The sequence below is a fragment of the Bipolaris victoriae genome (genome assembly GCF_000527765.1).
Source record: "Bipolaris victoriae FI3 unplaced genomic scaffold scaffold_17, whole genome shotgun sequence".
NCBI lineage: Eukaryota > Fungi > Ascomycota > Dothideomycetes > Pleosporales > Pleosporaceae > Bipolaris > Bipolaris victoriae.
The window spans coordinates 85,270-105,468 of NW_014575375.1; the positions used below are offsets into that span (position 1 = coordinate 85,270).

General features: G+C 49.7%; 9 protein-coding genes across 9 annotated transcripts; 3 read left to right on the forward strand and 6 right to left on the reverse strand.

Annotated features, from left to right (window-relative positions):
* Positions 1–1,487: 1,487 nt before the first annotated feature.
* On the reverse strand, positions 1,488–3,191 carry COCVIDRAFT_91208 (hypothetical protein; the record flags this gene model as incomplete). Its single annotated transcript, XM_014704158.1, has 2 exons — positions 1,488–2,651; positions 2,739–3,191. The coding sequence occupies 2 exons, from the start codon at positions 3,189–3,191 to the stop codon at positions 1,488–1,490; spliced, it is 1,617 nt and encodes a 538-aa protein (XP_014559644.1).
* A 1,344-nt stretch (positions 3,192–4,535) lies between these two features.
* On the forward strand, positions 4,536–5,825 carry COCVIDRAFT_24068 (hypothetical protein; the record flags this gene model as incomplete). Its single annotated transcript, XM_014704116.1, has 1 exon — positions 4,536–5,825. The coding sequence occupies one exon, from the start codon at positions 4,536–4,538 to the stop codon at positions 5,823–5,825; it is 1,290 nt and encodes a 429-aa protein (XP_014559602.1).
* Positions 5,826–6,638: 813 nt separating this feature from the next.
* COCVIDRAFT_24069 (hypothetical protein) lies at positions 6,639–7,112 on the reverse strand (the record flags this gene model as incomplete). Its single annotated transcript, XM_014704117.1, has 1 exon — positions 6,639–7,112. One exon carries the CDS (start codon positions 7,110–7,112, stop codon positions 6,639–6,641), a length of 474 nt encoding a protein of 157 aa, XP_014559603.1.
* Positions 7,113–7,238: 126 nt separating this feature from the next.
* Positions 7,239–7,712, reverse strand: COCVIDRAFT_24070 (hypothetical protein; the record flags this gene model as incomplete). The annotated part of the gene is made up of 1 exon (XM_014704118.1): positions 7,239–7,712. The coding sequence occupies one exon, from the start codon at positions 7,710–7,712 to the stop codon at positions 7,239–7,241; it is 474 nt and encodes a 157-aa protein (XP_014559604.1).
* Positions 7,713–9,676: 1,964 nt separating this feature from the next.
* Positions 9,677–10,670, forward strand: COCVIDRAFT_35160 (hypothetical protein; the record flags this gene model as incomplete). The annotated part of the gene is made up of 3 exons (XM_014704159.1): positions 9,677–9,737; positions 9,786–10,162; positions 10,239–10,670. 3 exons carry the CDS (start codon positions 9,677–9,679, stop codon positions 10,668–10,670), a joined length of 870 nt encoding a protein of 289 aa, XP_014559645.1.
* Positions 10,671–11,189: 519 nt separating this feature from the next.
* COCVIDRAFT_24072 (hypothetical protein) lies at positions 11,190–12,752 on the reverse strand (the record flags this gene model as incomplete). Its single annotated transcript, XM_014704119.1, has 1 exon — positions 11,190–12,752. The coding sequence occupies one exon, from the start codon at positions 12,750–12,752 to the stop codon at positions 11,190–11,192; it is 1,563 nt and encodes a 520-aa protein (XP_014559605.1).
* A 2,165-nt stretch (positions 12,753–14,917) lies between these two features.
* Positions 14,918–16,417, reverse strand: COCVIDRAFT_13464 (hypothetical protein; the record flags this gene model as incomplete). Its single annotated transcript, XM_014704096.1, has 1 exon — positions 14,918–16,417. The coding sequence occupies one exon, from the start codon at positions 16,415–16,417 to the stop codon at positions 14,918–14,920; it is 1,500 nt and encodes a 499-aa protein (XP_014559582.1).
* A 2,056-nt stretch (positions 16,418–18,473) lies between these two features.
* On the forward strand, positions 18,474–18,842 carry COCVIDRAFT_91408 (hypothetical protein; the record flags this gene model as incomplete). Its single annotated transcript, XM_014704160.1, has 2 exons — positions 18,474–18,641; positions 18,702–18,842. The coding sequence occupies 2 exons, from the start codon at positions 18,474–18,476 to the stop codon at positions 18,840–18,842; spliced, it is 309 nt and encodes a 102-aa protein (XP_014559646.1).
* Positions 18,843–19,287: 445 nt separating this feature from the next.
* On the reverse strand, positions 19,288–20,128 carry COCVIDRAFT_24074 (hypothetical protein; the record flags this gene model as incomplete). The annotated part of the gene is made up of 2 exons (XM_014704120.1): positions 19,288–19,812; positions 19,871–20,128. 2 exons carry the CDS (start codon positions 20,126–20,128, stop codon positions 19,288–19,290), a joined length of 783 nt encoding a protein of 260 aa, XP_014559606.1.
* Between the last annotated feature and the right edge of the window lie 71 nt (positions 20,129–20,199).

Here is a 20,199-nt window from a genome sequence, read left to right on the forward strand (position 1 = left end):
CATGCAACACGGCAATATCCAACGCCATTTTGTCGAAACAAACCCCGGTCTTGGCAACGACGTGCAACGCGGCACTTTGTCCTCATCCCCCTCGCACCATTGCACCAACCACAGCCCCCCGATACCCTTCCTTCCGTCTTTGTTCCATGCCCATTCCACCAAACACACTTTCATGCCGCCACTCGACTCACTCTACCTTGTGCATCCTCGTGCACATGCCCGCGCTTCTCTTCAACCACTACGACATGTTCCATCTACATGAAATCTCGATTCATTCCCCGCGCAATGCCACGTTCCCCCCATCCCCATGGTTCGGTCATCTGCCTCTCCGTCCGCGTCATCGCATCTTCTTGTCCGCGTAAGGCGTCACAGGATGCTGTGTCAATGTTTCAGCTACCCGCCACATGTTCTCTTCTTCCTTCCACCATCGACACCCTTCTACTTGGTACTCTTGACTTGGCTGCACCTGCCTTCCTGTTCCTGACCTTCGTTCCTGACCTGCTGACTAGCTGCTGGGGGTTCGCGGCAAAAAGCATCGGGGCTTTTTCTTGTCCCTGCACCACTCCTCTTACTCGGTCTACTTACATGTTTGTAGGGCTGCGATCACATCTTGGTCATGACTAGTGGACCCTGCCAATACCGATGCATCCATACATGACCGATCAAACCTCTTCCATACACATACTCACATACACATCTGTACACATTTCCCCATCGCCCAATTTATCCACCAACAACCCCCAACCCTCTCCCCACACCGCCCTGCTCACCTAATACAAACCCTCATCCCACAGAATTCCTGTTGAGAAAACGAAATGTCGATCAACATACCCACCCTCCCGTATCCATCTCCACTCGTTGCGCTCCGAGCGTCACCCTTCGAGTCATTCTCTCCCCCCTTCTAGTCCAAGTGAGTAAGGTATGCATGTCCGCAAATTAACCATAATCCGATACCCGGTCCCGGGGACAAACAAACAGTACATAGCGTCATCTGCCAGATACGAATTAAACAAAAAAAGAAAAGCAAGGAAAGCAAGCGCAAAGACCAAGTTCAGCGAATTTGCGAAAAATGTACATCTTTACCGTGAATGAGCATGATTGCATGCACATGTGGACCGAATAACTAGTGTCTAGTTTAATCTAGTCCCCCTGAGCTTTGAACTCTCCTTTTCCTTGAGTATTAGGACGTGGGTAATCTCGTATAAAAAAAGGAAAAGGGGCAGGAGAGAGATAGAGAGGGAACGGTGTGTACATAATCAGAGATTGTGCCAAGAGTTGAAGCGCAAATAACACACCCCACGGAAGAACGGAAGGAGCATCGAGAGAGGGTGATGAGCTAACATATTTACTTGTTGCCTCTTTCGCCATAGCCTGTTTTTTTGTTTACTGCATGTACACACACAGAGAGAGAGAGACAGAGAGAGAGAGGACTGACTCGCTTTTGCACACTCAGAGTAAGTGATAATATGTCTGTGTGAGAGAGTCCCCTATGCCATCTTGACCCCGGAACCCCCCCATCCAAAATCAACTACACACCACGCCCCTTCTCCGCGTTTACGCACCGCCTGGATATCCATGGCCACAATCCGCGCCACCTTTTCGCGATTCACCCACTCGGCAACCGCATGCCCAGATTCCTGACTATTCAGTCGCCACTTGACATGTTCTTTGTCTTTATTCTCGCGCAGCCACCGGAGCAATTGCACAGGCACAATGCCCGCAGGCATATTCTGCAGACTCTGACTATCACTCGGGATCCAGCCTTGGAAAACATTAACGTAAGTGATGCGCCGCCACGAGTCGTTCCAGTCCGGACCGGGGATTCCCTCTTGCGTGCTCCATTCCTCGGTGCTGAGGCCAGCGTCGACGCCAGACCTGCCACCGTGGGACGTCAGTGCTTTGAGCCAGAAGCACCCTTCTAGGTCTAACCACTGTAGCGAGTACGTGTCTTTGGAGAAGCGCCGCATGATGTTGGTGGCTTCGTGCCAGTCGTCGTCGAGGTCAGAGTAGAAGTCGGACCCGCCTAGCGAGACGCTCGTGTGTCGCGAGATCATCGATGTCGTCTTTGCGTTCGGCGTCATCGACGGCCGAGGCCAGTGGGCGAGCGACAAGTGCGTGATCTTGTTGAGGTTCGGTGAGATGCGGAGTAGTTCTGGCCAAGACGCCCATGGCCCGGGGTTGGCAAGAGATAGTCGACTGAGGTTCACAAAGAGCGGTACGTGGAGCTTCGCAGCTGGTATTAGGGGAGCTAATGGTCCTTCGTCTGCTTCTTCTTCCCACGATTCGGCCAGCTCGTCCGTTACACTAAGTGCTTCCATGCTGACATGGACTGGCGCCGTCACGTTTGGTCGCTTGAGGCACTTTCCAACATCGTGAAGTGTCAAGTTTTCACTCAACAGCCCGGACAGGTCCAAAATTTGTACCTCTTCACAGCCTGCTGTTCCCCCGTCTTCATTCTGAAATAGTATCTTTAACGATTTGAAATCTACCCATCCTGGCTCCCCGTACACGGTCAGGTAGCTCAGCAAAGACTCCTTGAGCGATGCCGGTAGCGACGGAATATAATGTTGCTCGTATTCGGAAAGCCCCTGCCAGTGCAGCGCAAAAGTCCGTAGGCATTGGTGGGCAAGGCTTCGAGGGTGCGGTAGGCGCTGTCATGAGTAAGAAGCCTGAATTGCAACATTAAGCCTGGACGACACTCAAACGCCAGCGCGAGATTGGGACGAATGACGTCGTACCTTTCTTTCCTCGTCCGTGACTCGAGCCAATGTGCCAAACCGAGCAACGCTCTCCTTGACTTGTCCCGCCTTCTTTCTTCCGAGCACAGTACCGTGGTGGCTCGTCTGCAACCAGCTTGTGGGAGCTGCGGGCCCCGGTGGTGGTCTGGGACCTCCGTTGGCGCGGCGCATCCTCGAGTTGGCCTTTGGTTTGGGAGCGTTAACTTCGGGTATGTGCAGAATGCGCCGCAGTTCCGGCGGAACGGTGCGGTTGCTTACTACCGAGGTGAGTTCATCTCGTTGTTGCGGGGTTGCTCGCGGAGCCTGTTCGCGACGGAGCTGTTGTATGCGCTGGTTGACCGTCTGGGGTTCTGCGGTCGAGGACGAAGACGAGGTTGAGCGGGAGCTCTGCAGCGAAGGGTGAACATAGGATGGTTTCGCGGTAGTGTACGAGGGCGTGTGCTTCTTGGGCATGGCGCCAGGTGGTAAGGACTCTGTGTGTAGATGCTGTGCGGATAGAAATGTGTGATATGCTGCTAGCTATACATAAGCGGGGTGTGTGAGCACGATTGGCACTGTGAGTCAGGCAGGTATGACTGGATCAATGAGGATTTTGTGAAGGAGCATAGGTCCACAGGCGCAGCATCTGCATGGAGCGACGGCGGTGGTGGTGATGGGTGTGACTCCAACTGGGTGTGAAGAAGAGATGACAGCGGGAGAGCTGTTTGCTCGTCATAGTGCCGCCACCTGGACCCTCGGCGTGTAGGTGGTGTACAGTACTGTCTGTACACATGTGCGCCTACACACGTGCAGCAACTACAACGTCGAACATGGCCATGACGGTGGGCTGGGCATGTCTGCGCCTCCACGTCGAAATTCGATGCATTTTGCACATGCCGTGTCGAAGGCGTTGAGCGGCGGTGACGTTAGCCAGTCTCGTCTTCCAAGAGGCTTGTGGCGCTAATGGCGACGGGCTAAGCCGATATATAAAAGCCTCTCATGCGGCGGGGCCATCGGCCCTTGTATTCTAACTATCGCCTGCCTGCCCCTATTCAGAGAGCGCCGAACACGACTGGCTTACGCATGCCCTCTGCACACGCAGGGAATAGGGCCAAGGACGTGGCAAAAAGACCAATGGCAGACATGCAACCCCCAACCAGTGCATCGAGAGCCGAGACCGACATGTGCCTAGAGGAGCAGTGAGGGCGTCGCCTCTCGAGATACCCTCAGTGCTCACCAAACAAAACGAAACAGCCCAGGAAGCCAACCACGCACAATCAAGCGTCTTATCTTACTCACATGGGGGGATGCTTCCTCCCGCTGCCTGACACATCCGCTTCCCTGCCAGCTGACGGCTGTCGTAAAGAAAGAAAAAAACTCTCTTTGTACTGCGCACCTACACATCTAGTACACATGTACCTAACTGCGTAGATTCACGAGCAGGCCCGGCGCCTTGTCTGGCTTGGCTTGTGCGACGCCATGCCACGAGGACGAAACAGCGGCCAGCGCCCATGCTTAGGGCTAATTTTATCTTCATCAGCTACAGTGGTAGATCCCCGCCCGACAGCATCAGCCCTGGTGGAGCCTCCGCTCAGACCCCCTCGTACCCGCCTTCCTCTAGAGGCCGTTGCTCCTATCTTTTTTTTCCCTATCCACATGTCAACTAATACCGCGCCTTCACGATGACATGATCTGCTTCTGCACACCACCTTCGTTTCCTCCACCCACACCCTTCCCTTAGCGATGCCACTACGCCCTTGACCAAACTTACTTCAACTCTACTTCCCTAATACACCGCTCGCTATAGCCCACACAACCATGCACTTCTCACCCTCGCGCATCGTCATAGGCTTTGCCGTCTTCATTGCTTTTAGCTTCATATACACCATCAACTCCGTATCCGCTCGCGACCCGACCTCCGTCTTCTTCGATCCCAACAAAGGATACACTCCGCGCTATTCCGCCCTCAGGCGCCAGCAGGCCGAAGCTTTTGTTTCCGCCTACAACCCCGCCACCGTTGTCAAGGCCGGCCCCGAAAAGCAGAGGAAGCTGTGTGTCGGCATACCCTCGTTCAAGCGCGACGGCACCCAGTATCTGCCCGATGCAGTAGGCTCTCTCCTCGAGGGCCTGACGCCGGAAGAGCGGAAAGAAATCTACCTTATTGTCTTCATTCCCCACTCCCGGCCCGAAATACACCCAGCCTACAATGAGGCCTGGCTGGCCGGACTTGCCGATGAGGTCCTCACCTATGGATACGGCTTCGACCGGATGCAGTACATTCGCAATCTCGAGACACAGCACAAGATTGACGAAAAGGGCATCTTCGACTACAGATACCTCTTGGACAAGTGCAGAGAGCAATACACGCCTTACATTGCCCTTTTCGAGGACGACATCGTAGCTATCGATGGCTGGTACCACCGCACCATTGCCGCCATCGACGAAGCAGAGCGCAAAGCCGCCCTCCAACGCGCCAAGCCCGACTTCCTCTACCTGCGCCTCTTCTACACGGAAGAGTTCCTCGGCTGGAATGCCGAAGAATGGTCCACCTACCTCAAAAACTCCATCTACGTAGCCCTCATCCCCACCGCCATCTTCATCTTCATCCGCTGCTTCCAGCCAACCACCAAGTTCTCCATAACCGTCGTCACCCGCCGCACCCTCCTAGCCACCTACGCCGTCCTCGCAATCATCATCCTGCTCTTCTTCGCTTTTGGCCGCATAACCGTTCAACCCATGCCCCCCGGCGTCCACGAAATGCCCGCCTTCGGCTGCTGTGGCCAAGCTTTCGTCTTTCCCAACGTCAAAGCCACTGAAATTGTAGAATACTTCAAGGACCGCCATCTTGGCTACATTGACGTTCTGCTTGAGGATCTCGCAAATGAGCGCCACGAGCTGCGTTATGCGATCACGCCCAGTATTGTTCAGCACGTTGGCCGCACCAATTCTCATCACGACGATGGTCTCATGAGCAAATGGGGACTCAGTGTTGCTGAGCGCATATGGAGTTTTGCATTTGAGAAGTTTGATTGGAGGGCTCTGCGTAGGGAGCATGAAACGGTTGCCAACTTGAGGCGGCAAGCCACCACCGGCACGACGGGGATCTAAGATATGCACATATTTGTTTTTTTTTGTTTTTTTGCACTTTGGTGGAGAGCACCTAAAATGGCTTTTTTTATGACGGCTCGATTGCGATATGTTTTTTTGCTAGATGGAATTTTCTGGGGGTTCTTTCTTTTCGGGGTTTTTTCTGGCATTAAGGAGTTGAAGATAATGTATATACCCCCCCAACATGGTTAGATAATGCATTTTACATACTCTTACGATTTGCCTTCTTCCTGCTTGCTATATTGGGTTCTCTGGAATGAAGTTGCTTTTATATTTTCTTTTTGAAACGCCGATGACGTCGTGTTTATGCATGCTTTCCAGTTAATCTCAAAACGCAATCTAGGTAAGCTGAATCTGAGCATGGCAGACTGCCACTTGGTAGACGAAATTCCTTGGTCTCGTAAATATCTTGTCCCTTCTCATTATTGGTATTATCTATATAGCTCTTTCATGAATTTTTTTTCTAAAATAGAGGACTGTTAGTTTAGGATAACTATAGGAAAGATTACACACGTAGATGGTTTTATCATTTTTTATACCAAAGTAGTGTCGTATAGCTGTGACATTACCAGATTTCAGACGCGTTATCGATTTTAGTACGTAGGTATCCTGCGCCGAGTCCCAGAAACTGTGTCTACCGGGTGCTAAGTAAGCCAGTCTTGAGCATGTATGCTGCTTCCCCGTTCAATTATCGTGAAAATCAATACATTCTATGCAAAAAAAAAGCTATCTTACACCTGTGACAAAGAACAGTACTTCTTACCATCAATCCTTCTCAACCCTATGACCCCCCCCCCCCCCCCCCCCTCAGTCTCACCAAACAACCTTACCTTTCCATGCCATGATGTTGAAGAAACTGCCTTGAACCAAACGCTTAAGAAACCTCTCCACAATCTCACCCCCAAATCGCTCTTCTCCCACCTTCCTCAACCTCGCAGCAGTCTCATATTCTGGCCGCCAGTCCCCCATTTCAAACGCATAATACACCCGTCGCTTGCTTTGATCACCTTCTTCTTCATCGCCCCATTTTGCCTTTTGACCGGGAGCGTGATATGCGACGTGGGCATTGTTTGTCTGAACCGAGAGGTAGACTGTCAGCATGAGAGAGGATAGGACAGGCATCTGTAACGCTGCTTTGGAGAGGGCGGCGAGGAAAGGGTTGAGTGTGCCTGGGTCGGGGTAGATGCGAAACCTAATGGAGCCCTGGTCGACTGTAAAGGAATTGCCGGTGGTGGAGAGGAGGGGACCAGTGAAGAACCATTGTCCAGAGGGAGCGATTGCGGACATGGTGATGTCGAGGGTTGTCAAGTTTGGCCAGGTGGGCGGTGTGGCAGGCTTTTCTAGCGGCTAGAAGAGGGTTGAGTCGACGTAGGCCTCCAGCGTTAGACTTGTGAGGTTTTCGGAAAAGGTTCGTCAAGCGGTGCTGAATGTGTCGTGGGAGAGACCATGAGGTACGATGCTTGGGGCTGGGTATCTTTGGTCAAACGAGTAGCTTTCGTGGTAGAAGTACATATCGGCGGAGTTGAAACGGTGGAAGGGGGTCAGCATGAGGCTTTTCGCAAACTCTGCACGAGCTACGCGACGCGCTCTTGGCTCTTTAGCTCGTGCGTACTCAGGGGGTAATAATGGGTTGAGATCTGGTTCTTCTTCATCGGAATCGTCGAACTCTAGTTCTTTGTCATGGGAATGGTAGCAGTCTCCGAAGTTCCAAACTACTGTCCGAAGATTTGGGAATGAGAGGGCTAGATCTAGTCCAATAGATGGTGCAAGTCTCTGTTCATTATCGCGTACATCGAGATGCTGGACAGTCGACAAGGTTGGCAGGTTGTTGGGATGGATTATGCGCACAAGCGGCCAACCGCCCCTAAAATTTGGGCTGATAACCATATCGGCCGCACAACCCCTCGTCATAGGGGTTGGTTTGGGTTTGGGTTTCGACAATACTACTTTGATTTCAAGCCGCAACACATTCCGCAGGCCATCATCTTCCCACTTTCGTAAGATCCTAAAGAGACTTTCTAGGTTTCTCGTAAAATGGACGTTGCGCGCATCTTGACACCGACGTTCAAGTTCTGAATCTAAATAGTATATGTTTTTTTCGGATTTTGTGGCAACATCGTTGTGAATTCGATCGTGGAAAGGTGTCTTCGTCGATTCCCTGTTACAATTGCGTGTAATTTCTCCAGGTCGCGAGGGATGAGGTTTAGGCAGTGAAATGTGATATGCTCCACTGATTCTTTCCATGCGTGATTGAGAATTGCGAGACGAGGAAATCGAGACGGCGCATGGTAATGATTGCCACGTATGTGATATTGATATATCGCATGATACCTATACTGGTTCGGGTAACGCTCTGCAAACTACACTATGCGGTTGATCAATTCCTGTGGCAGTGTTTCCATGGTGAAGGAGAGAACAGGTAGGATGTGGTTCAAGATTGCGAGAGTGTTGTCTTAAAAGGTGGATGAACGCCAAGGTGCCAGCAAGCGTTTGTGTTACTCTTTGCTATACTGTTGGCACATGAAATCAATTCATGGCCATGTGTAAAATTGAAGCCTTGCTTATGTTCACTTGATTAAACAAGTTTGATCAGCCTTGCACAAGGATAATTGCTGGCATACTAGAAACGGATACTTTGATCAGCCGCTCGTCCTTGCCCCATTGCTTAGTAGAATTGATATCGGCCTGCAGAAGCGTTGTTATCGCCTAATTATGCAAAAAAAGCTCGAAAATTCATTAGCAATATCGATGTTCCCGACGTCGTTCAAGTGACTGCTGAATGTTCTAACAGAGACTGCCGCTCATGCACAACTCATCCGGTTTTGGAAGGTGCTGATTCTCGAACGTAAACAGAACTAGGATGCTGCTATTATTTGGCAAACTATTAACAGTTTCTATTCCGATTTTACCTTACAGCATGATGGTACTCAATTGCGGTTGCTGGTAAACAAGGTACTGGTTTGCGTTGGTGGAGCAAATACGGACCTCTTTTCATACCCTGGCTACAATGTCACGTTGTCTTGATCCCCATCTCACATGCGCCATCGTGCGTAAAAACAAGCTAGATATGTCTTTGTTGAATATGGATGCAACTCTGATCTATGATGCGAATATTTTGAGCGTTGTGGTGAGGATTGAGATTTTTCTTGTTGTTAAGGTCAGTAAGAAATTGACAGGAAAGTGGTGGGGTCAACGTGAGGGGTTTCTAGGCGACCCACTTACTATGCAAGTGGAACACCGCGTAAAGCATGTCTTTGTACACGTTACACTTGGCTATGCAATTTGGGCTGCCAATCCATGGTTTCACCCGCCTATAGCGAATACACTGGAGATGCACATGTGGCTACGCCTTCTTTGTTTGTATGCATCTATATTGAGAAGAAACTTCATATTACCGATCCACGATCTACAATTAGTCTCTAAAATTTGCCAAACCCACAACTCCGTTCTCCATGTGTTCATTGAAGAGATTGGAACAATGCTACCAAACCTAGTAGGGTAACGCAGAACTTATACCTGCGCAATTATGTAGCTATGACCTGGCACTCAACCCCTGTGCAAGATCGTCGTTTAACAGAACATGTCCTTGACCACACTGCTACCAATCAAGTACCCATCCCACTCGCCTTCAGAGCGTCGGCGGTAGCTGCTCCGTCCCGTTTGGCGGTCACGTACCCCTCTTAGGATGAGACTCCGCCTTCTCCAGCCCTTCCGCTCGGGAGCTGTTATCCGACACCTGATAACAAAACATTTGCAGAATGCAATCGATACCCGAATTTCAAACCCTTCCCGATAAACCTTTTGAACTTCAATAAATTACCCGAATATTCAACGCAGAAAATAAATCGAACATGTCATCAATCGATCAACCACTGAATGACGGGATTCTGCTTGTCACTGGAGGCGCATCAGGTATGGATTATGACCCAAATGATTACGTCTAGATCTCATTGTGTCAAGGCATTGGTTTTGAAGTGGTGAAGCAAGCTTGTGAACTTGGTACACGAGTCCTCGTTGCGGACCTCAAAACAACACCCGACTTCGACAGCTTCGCAGCCGGCAAAGACAACATCGTCTATGTCCAAGCCGACGTGACGCGCTGGTCCGACTTCGACAAGCTCTTCGATGTGTGCGAGAAGAAATGGAATGATGCGCCAGATGCATATGCCATATGCGCTGGACTTTTCGAACCTGACTTTTCGAATTTCTGGCAGGATCCGGAAAAAGATGAGGGGTACATGCAGGTTGATGTTAATGTGAATCACCCGATCAAATTGACGAGGTTGGCAATAAGGAAGAGCTTGGGAAAAGGAAAGCGGGCAAGTGTTTGCATCATCGTAAGTTTTGCTGACAAGATTGAGCCGTTGTTAATTTGAAAGCGGCCCGAGTAGACATGAGGTTAACACATCACAGGCATCTCTTGCGGGCATCGGCGGCAACCTAGCAGCACCCCTATATTGCGCAACCAAACACGCTATCATCGGATTCGTAAAGTCTCTCGCAACTAGTGAACCCCTGACTGGAGTCAAAATTACCGCTCTCTGCCCTGCTGCCGTACTGACGCCACTGTTCGACGCCACAAAGATGAAGCAATTCTCTCTCGATCCAGAGGCAGCACTAACACCAGATACATGTGCGAAGCATCTCTTAGAACTCTTGCAGAAGAAGGAATATCCATGCGGAAGTATGCTAGAGCTCACCCTTTCTAGCACGAGAAAAATTCCAGAGTGGGGCATAGAACCCCCAGCAGGTATGGGCACTGGCCAAGAGGTCGATGAGGTCTCTATAAATAATTTGATGCAACCAATCAATGACACATTGGATATGGAAAAAACGAAGTTGTAAGTAGGCGCAGCTTGTAATCTAGGGCATCCTCGTAGTGTAGATATCAAGAACGTGTCAAGTGATAGCATATGTGAGTGCTCCTAGCCTTTTGTTACAATGCCAACTTCAGCTCGTCCCTAATATCTCAAAAAACACCTACATTCATCACTACAGTAGCATATTCACTACAAGAATTTCTCTCCTAAGAAAGGACCGCGAAATGCTCATTGTCGCGAAAAGAGATTGTATTATCAAAAACAGCATATTTTAATAGACACTCAGAAACACGACTACATTCTTAACTTCCATCTGTCATTATCCTGCTAGTCTTTGCAACTACTTTCTCTCCGAAAAAGAAAAAACCCCCGAAAGACTAAGCAACGAAATGAACATAGTACCCATTTGAGAATATCATTACACTGCTGACATTAGTCATAACGTACGAAATTTGGGTCGCAATGAAACCTAGCATACAATGAAGGAAAGTCGCAAATGTTCGTCTTGTTGAGCGTCAGCAACATTGGCTACGGGCGTTTGGCCTCATGGCAGGCTTAGACGTCCGACCTCTGCTTGGCCAGTCTCGGGTAGGTTGTCGCCAACAGGGATGCCCTTATCGTACAGGCAGGGGAGACACGAGATGTAGTAATCCTTGCCCTTTGCACACTGTTCTGTGCACTTAAAGACACCGGTGGCCGGGTCCCAGACGAATAGCAGGCGCTTTGCGATTGTCTTGCTGGACTCGGGGGAAATGCTTCGACGAATCCAGGGATGCGGCACCAGTAGTGGGACGGATCTTACGAGCACTTCGCAGTAGTTGCAGTAGCTGGTGGGTTTTATTTTATTGGCTGTATTGCATCCTTTCATGCATGAATCAAGACGAGACCTGATCGCGAATTCCTCGGTATTGGGATCTGATGGAGATCCGTCATCAACTCCGGCGGTAATAAGACCAGCCCGTTCGGGTCCAAAGGGCGGTAGTCCTGCATCCCATTTTCTCCAAAGTTCGTCGCACGGCGCGCACATTTTCTGCGTCCTGTCTTTGTCGCAGTGGACCACGCAGTTCCAGATCTCAGCGTATGCCGCCGCTTGTTCCACTGGCAGGTCCTTGGGCGATGCCGTTGCTAGTTGCTGGCGCCAGGCTGTCTCGCATTCCATACAAGATATCAACCTGTCGCGAGAGCATTCCCGCACACACACCCAGAATTCGAGTTCCTCCTTGGATCCACGGGTGGACACCATTTTCTTGGACTCGTCCCAGAGCCCATCGCAGGCCGTGCATGGTTTAGCGCCGTCGCGCATGCAATTTACCGCGCACTTCCAGAGCATCTGGAAAGCCATCGTCTCTGCAGCCGTATCAACAGAGCCGCGAGATTGCTTCGGGCCCCAGCCCCAAGGATCATAGCGAGCCGGTTGAGTGGAAGGCGTCAGTCCTCCGAGCCGCAACTTTTGGGCGCACAGTTCGCATGCACCGTGTCCTCGGTTTCTGCACTCGCTCCAACAGGCCGACATCTCTCCTTCGCTCAGCAAGCTTGCGCTCACGATACCGAGAGGATCGTCGAAACCAGTCTGCTGGAGAGGAATGCAATCCCGGGTTTCCCCAACAGGTTGCAGCGTTGCGTACTTTGCGCACTGCTGCTCGCAGTCCGTCAGACCCAACACTACACCGCACATTATTCGAGCCGCAACATAGCAATCACCACCTAGTACCGTCGGTATCGGTATCGCAACCTCGCTCCTGAGAACATTCTTCTTCGTGGTCTTAGAAGGAGCCGGAACCACATCCTTATGGCCTCCTGTGTCAGCCATTTTTTTCAAATCCTTTTCGCTCTCGGTGTACCACAGCGGAGCGATTTGATTAGGGTCCTTGTAAACGCCGACTCCGTTTTCGTGCCGCCATGGAGGCAATGGGCTTCCCAGTTTGCCCGTAGGCAGTGGGCCGGTTCTTGGGTCGCCTGTAGGTAGGTCGTAAAATGTCGAGGGAAAGGGCAGTTTGTTTTTTCGGGGAGCGACCTTGGATGGGGCGAATGGACTGACAGCGGGATCTACGGGGGTTGCTGAAGCAAGAGAGAAGAGAGTCACAAGCAGAAGGCCTTTGAGCTCCATGTTGTCGGTGTTGTTCTGATCTTTTGATGCCTGTCAGATTGGCTGTGGAGAAATATCTTGGGAAGTTGAAAAAAATCCCAAAGAGCTTTTGGTCTTCTTATGTGATAATCCACAAAGCAAGGGAAAGTTGCGTGAATAATTGTACTGACGTTCAAAAGAAGGGCATTCCTCAAACCATGGTTGGGATGTGGTTAAGGGTCGAGTGGTCTTGAGTAATGATGAGGTTAAAAGATATGTTCAGAAATCATTCTTAGCCAATAATAGGACTGACATACATGTAATCCATGAAGGGAGGCGCAGTAGGTTTTCTTCCTGATACCAAAATTCTTTTGCCACAATGCTAAGGAATTCATAAGATTGAGACATTAGTCTCTCCCCCTTTCAAAACTAGAAGTAACTCTGAGACTAAGAGAACTAATTCTGAAGACTATTTTTGTATTTCAACTTGAATTTCCTTTAAACTTCTGATTCATAGGAAGGAGTTTCCAAGTTTTGGTACTGAAGAGGCTTTCTTAATTATTCCTTGCTTTGCTACTGCACAAAATTCTGAGCAAAAATTACTCTATCTAACCATTGTAGAAAATTATATAGTCAATGCAACAATTATACAATGAAAGTTGAGAATGATGTTTTCACAACCAATTCTAGTCAAATCCCTGTTCGGGAAGCAACATTATCTAGAATCTCCCACGAAGTAAAACGGATCGTGCCCATGAGCCTCGTGCTCTAGACTGAACCCTCTGCATTCTGATGTTTTGTATCCTATATACTCTTCCTTGGATTGGATACCGACTGAATACTCAAATCCCGCTCAAACGTCATAGAATAAGCACATAGCATTCTGGTGGCATGTACGCGATTCGCTTGCTTTCCCTGAAGCTCGATATTGTAATTGATCACTCCGCCACTTTACAATCCATGGTTTGGGCATACAGCCAAGATTCGTTCAGGGACACAACACAATTGATCATTCCTCTTCTCAGGTCATATGCAGGGCAACAAAGGCACCTGTTGTTGCCGAGCGCGTGATGTCCTTTTGTATTTATGATTCAGCAAGTTGAACCGTTGGCATAATCTCTAATACCGGTCAGTCTGTTCACAGCCCCGACGTGCAATTTTGACTTCAAAGGGTCTTACGTGACATTGCGAAGCCCAAAGTTGGGTGCAACCTCAGTACCTGATTGATTACAAGTCTTTCTACCCTGCATTTCACATCAACAAATGAAATTTGGATCTTGATACGAATCAAGTATGTATTGTAAAAGTAATATATACAGCTCATAAAAATGAAACTGCGACAATGGAGCTTCTGTTGGAGAAGGTTGACTTGGAGCAATGCATGTTAAAGCAATCGATGTTGGATTGTCTAAGACGTTGCTGATTGCGCTCTCTCGGTCGACAACTCGGCCGAGTTTCCTTAGGTCCATATGTTCTTGGAGAAAAGAAGATGATAACTATTTTCTTGTATTGGAGATAACTTTGTGCGGAGACGGGGGATATACCCCAATATGTGACTTGAGCGTTTTGAAGAGACAAATACCCAACGTATGTGCTTGCCGATCTAGCTAACGTTGTGACAGCTACTAAGCGAAGACGGGCCGTGAATTTCCCGAAAATATCTCTTTCAAGATCTACACGGCCGAAAGGACCGTTGCGATGTCAAGAACGGTAGTGCAGGGAAGTTTATTGGCGGCCAAACTGGCCGCTGTGGATCTCGAACAACCCTGTTGGTGATCAACACCCATTTGAGGTATCTCATCCCCCCACTGATGTGGCTTTGCTAACAAAACTGTCAAAATGACGCAACTGTAGCCAGCTGTATGTACGCTGCGTAGGTGCAACGCGAGCCTGCAATCAACAATGCTCTACGGCTTCGTATATCCTGTCTCGAGAATACGCTAAGTCTTTACGAAATTTGATATAGATTGTAATACCTCTGCGTCCGGATGGGATCGGTATTGAATATACGTATGCATGTGCATATGTCCTATATGTGCTAAGGTGGTGGGGCTCCGCAGACCCTGCCCGTATTGATAAACTCCGAATAGGAGCTGCGATATGTGCCCTGCTCTAGAAGTGTGACCTGAGGACTGCGCCACGATGTGACCAGGATGGGTCCTAATTTAAGCCGGTGCAGGAGCAGCATAGAAAATGCGAGAAGGCCACTAGGAGGATACAATACCCCCCACACGCCTGTCAAATTCCCTCTTCCAGAGTGGCATCATGGACCTCGGCCGTGGATTCTCTACGTCTGCGTCGAAAACTTCAATCACAACCTGGTGGTTTTCCGCAATATACGTCGCACTCCGTGATCGGTACTGTCGGATGACGGTCTTGTGTAGATTTAGTAGCTTGTCCTGGCGTCGCGCCACTATGTTCTTGAAAAGAGCCAGGAGAGACTCTTCAGATGGCTGCGGGAAGTTTGTGTTGACATGGAGCTCTCGCATACTGTCGGGGAGCATGTCACCCATACAAGGTATGTCTGCATGGCGCCATGCGACGGCGCCTTCAGGAATTCTTGCTTCTGCGCCCTGTCGCTGACCACTTTCCAATGGCGGTCCGCAGAAACACTCGACATCAACTTCTAATCTTTCTAGTTTTGTGAAGCGGAGAAACGAAGACAGACCGTTTACGATTTCACCAAACAGTTCGTCGATGGTTATCGCAATGTCAACCAAGGTCCCGCTGCAATAGTTGGCGAGCGTTTCTAGGACCTCTCCAGGGTTCCAGTCGTATTGGACACCGTGCCATTTTGTTTGGTGTGAGTACCTGAACACCTGCAATGCTGGTACATTTGACAGAAAACCTGCGAGACCAGTTGCATTCATACAACAGCTTGCAAACTCGACCCGTGTCAGGGGGGACTTCGCATTTGGGTTCAGCCAGCGAAACCCGGGACCCCCCCAGCCTTCGTCAACAGCTGTACAGCTAACTGCATAGATATTTCTAATACTTTTCAACACCATGAGCGGCTCTATAACCTGGAGGCCAACTCTGATATCGTATCCTTCCTCCACGAATGGTAACAGGGTCTCCAGTTGCGCCAAAGGCTTTTGTCGATGCCCTGGTGCATTGGACATGGAAACCAAAGCCTGCACAAGGGGAACAAGATCCTCAGAGCCCTCACCTTCTCGAGTTTCATGCCACCTGTCGGGCAGCTGTAGCACTTTGAGATTGGGCAACAGACTCAATAATGCAATAGTCGCATATAGTTTGTCGATTTTGGATCCATTATGGGCCCTATCTTCCTCCAGAATCTGGCTCCACCATTCGTTCTCGTCAGCATTGGCGTAAAGTTCGGTCCTTCGCAGCAAGCTTTTAATCTCTTCCATTGCCTCGTCGTCGTCGCGGAAGCTATACTCGGCATCTTCGTCCATGACCTCATCTTCTGAGCCGCGATCCCACAAGTACAAGCTCTCAATGTACTCAGCAATGATCGGTTCACGCGATATCTCGTGCAAGATAGCCAGTGTGTCACGGAGTCGAGTTGTGCTCAAATTAGATATATGGCGCCAGGTCCTTTTCAGAGAATTGTGGCGTTGAATTTGTGATGCGGCTCGAGAGTAAACGGCACGGCATGAGAGAACGAAGTTTTCCAGACCATCGGGTGCCGTGCGGTCGATGATCAGGTCAAGGATCTCGGGCGGGAGATCGAGGAGACGCATGGCAGCGTTGCTGGGAAAAGGTGATGATTCTGGGGCTTGCCAACAACGATAAGGCTGAAAAAAGGCAGATAAGGGTGTATGAGAAGGGGCTTCTCTGGTAGTGAGAATGAAGTCTCAAGAGATGCCGCAATCTGAATATCGAAGAGCCAAGATGGAGCTCCGCTACTGAGGGGCGGCTCTTGAGCGTCCGTGCGCAGATTTCGTAGTCACGGTCATTGAGGGCCAGACCAGCTGAGGAGCGGACATGATCGGAAACTTCTGGAAAGGCCATCTCTTCTTGATTGATTGTGATTGGTTCCGGCCGAATGCTCCTTTGGTGCGCGGGTGAGAGTACTTGGTGGGGGTGCGCTTACCTAACCTGCATTAGTCTAATACCACCTGTTACCCTTCTTGCAACTCTGCAGGGTCGGGCTGGCTTCAGATGCCCTACTATCTACTTTCAACTTTTACGCAATTTCAAAATCCGCTGTTGTATTGCCTGCTTTGAACACAGCGCTCACCGTTTTTGCTTCCAGTCACCCGTCGCGCAAAGGGGAACGTACGGCATGGCAAGTATTTGTCAACCACAAGAGGCTAGCTCCTTTGTACTGTCAGGCATGTCAGACAGCGGCTCCAAGTGGGGGATTTTATTAGACATTCGGTAAATAAACGACCATGGTACGATGGGCCATGAGGGGCTAGACCACACTGTTAGCAAAATTCCCACGTCCTAGCATCTATCATACACTTCATTCAGTGTTCAACTCTGCTCTCACAATATCAGGTATTCTCAGCTGGACACCAGGCACTCAGACTTCTTGTAGACAGAACCCATCTTTTCAACATTTGTTTGCCGTGTGCACCATTAAACCCACTTGAAATGGTCACAGTGTTTTGGCGTTCTTGTTTTAGAGTCTCCTTTCTCAATTCGTCCTTCTTGGAAACTGGTTCTGCCTGTGCTGACCTTGCTGTTTCGAGCGTAGACATGAGGCGGAACTACCATCATGTTCTCTCTCATGATATCTGTAGGTTTGCTGGCTTCCGATAGGAACCATTTACTATTTCGGTAGATTTCGCGTCTTGGTCTACGATATCGCCCAGCCCAATCGGGTAAAAAGCATGATTAGTTGCGGCAGCCCGCGATTACCGCCAGCTCAGACTGCCGAGCCTATCCTTTTCAAGCTTACCGCCCGGTAGGCTCCCCTGCGGTTGTTGAGAAACGCTCAAAAGTCTTGGGCAACCCATTTTATCAGGTGATTTGTCTCCGAATATTCACGGAGTTGGTTCTTGAAAGTGCAGGGGTTATGCCTGACCCACAAGATGTTCGTAACGTCGAAAGTCGCCATTCCGTACTTGGCCGATGCACGGATCGATCTGAGAGGAAGTTGCCGGTACATATGTATTGTTGTAATAACCATTTCTGTTCATACGATAAAGAACAGAAGGGATACCCTGGTGAGAAAAGAAACCATAGCCAACAATCGATGGAAGCTTGTATGGCCATGATTCCCAATTGATAAGCGGAAATTCAGTGTATTGGCTTTGCGACACCGCTCATTTTGGAATTTGTCTCATTCCACGACACTGAGGTCAAAGTACCCAGCCATGTACTAGACGCAATGGCGTGACGGCTGGATGGCCCGAAGTTGATATGACTACCCGAAAACGTGACTGGTCGCCGCCATGTTGCCATTGTTCCATCAATCACATGAGGGTAATATTTACCAGGTAGGTATCGTGAAATAATCACTGAGTAGCAACAGTTTAGCTGCATGAAGAATTGCGCAAAATCAAGCCAACATTGTATTTCGCGCGGAACAACATAGCAGGAACTCAGCACAGGTCGCGATAAGACTGCCATGCAAAATTGGTTCGATATGATAGTTTGCAAGAAGCTTGAAGATGGACTGCGGAGTATGCCCCAGACGTCGATGGTGAGGTGGCAATGTACAGGAATGTTTCCTGCCAACTGAGGAACACGCTAGGCCACTAGCGCGCTCCACTCTTCCCTCAGTGGAAGCAAGAGCCGCGCAACACAAACAACTGAATCCATTGACATACACCCATATCACTAGGAATGAAGCTGATATATCGTGTCGCACACATCTCGCTCGTACTAGTTCTGTCTGCTTTACTCATCTACAGCGTCTACTATGCTTTCGCCATACTCGTCGAGGACCGGCATCCTCACTTACCGCCTCCAAAAGAGGACGTTGGCCCTCGCAAACCATCACCACAAGATATTGTAAGCTGCTCAAATACACGCCATCGCCTAGATAAATTTCGAGATTCTGATGTTGCATAGGCTAGGTCTATGAATACGATGTGGAATTATCTCGACGATTGGGACGAGGACCATTGCATCAATGTATGTGAAGCGTCCTGGATCGCGTGCCGATTGAGGAGTTGCGACCACCTTCCTGGGGTTCGAAAACAAGAGCTGTGAACCCATGGTGCAACCGACTTGGCAAATTGATAGTATCAGGTGGATATGAGCCCCCAAATCACGAAGATTGGCCCAAGAGCCTCGGACAGCTTGTGCTATCATGTTGGGCCCTTTTATTCCTTAGGGCAGAGATACTCAACGGACCGAAAGTTGACGATTTTTAAGTCAAACTCCCAGGAAATGTCATGTTCATACTGCGAGGACTTTTTTTTTGATGCTAAATACGGATACATCTAAAAGGTATGAGATGTCAAGGATGCCATAGAGTCAGCCATTGACTGGGAGCACTAGCAGGCATTCGGTCTGTCATCAAGCTCTTTTAAAGATGCTTTTACGATCGATGGTCGCTGTAATAACGCGTTGGGTTTTGCCATACATTAGTTCAGGACGTATTGAAACCAGCCTTTGGGCAATACATCTATCACGTCACAGCCTCCCTCTATATTCAACCCCAGTTCACACTCTCATCTACATCCGGATTTGCATCTAGCCAGGCTCTCACATCTCCTACATCAACCGCCAAACCCGGATGCTCCTTCAGCGCAGTCACCATTACGTCTCTCATCCCCCTATCATCATCCGGTGTAGCTGTGAACGCCTCTTCCAATGCATCGGCCAGCTCTAAGCTCTCATCCTGCCAATAAACATGCAATACATCCTCCACACCCTGCTGCGCGTACGATTTGAGGTCAAACATGTCGAGGTAGTCTGCAACAGTGTAGATGCGTACATGCATGAGGAGATGAGCAGGAGCAAGGCACTTCCCAGCACAAGGACACTTGCGCTTGAAAATCTTCGGACTGCTGACAGGTCCCTCTAGAAGAGCCAAGCTGCTGTGTTTACAGTAGTCGGTTGCAGGTATGGTGATGCCGTATGGGAGCGCATACATGCCCGTGTACATGTAATCCAAGACCTGTTTCATGGACAGCGCGTCAACATCTGGCACGTCTACTTCCTTGTTGCTGGTCTCCTGCACGATTGGTTTAAATATGAAGGACAGCTGGATTCGGGAAAAGGGGCAGGCTTACGCTACCACTGAAGCGGAACATTCGCGCAAAGTAAGGCGACGAGGCTGACAAGATTGCCTTATGGGCTGTGTACCGCGTCCCCTCGCATATGATTGCAAAGTCTGCTGTTTCATCCCCGAGCGCGAGTTTGGTCTGCTTGATTTTGGGTTTGCTGGGTGTGCGTGGAAGACTCTCTATGCGGGAGACAGGAGACCCTCTGCAATGCGGGGTTTTTGGTTCTGCTCTGGATTCCAGAGGCGATTTCTCAACAGAATCCATGATTTGCAGACTCGCCGTCGGTTCCAACACTAATCAGGGGCCCCGGTCGTGCAGCGAGCGTAATACGAGTG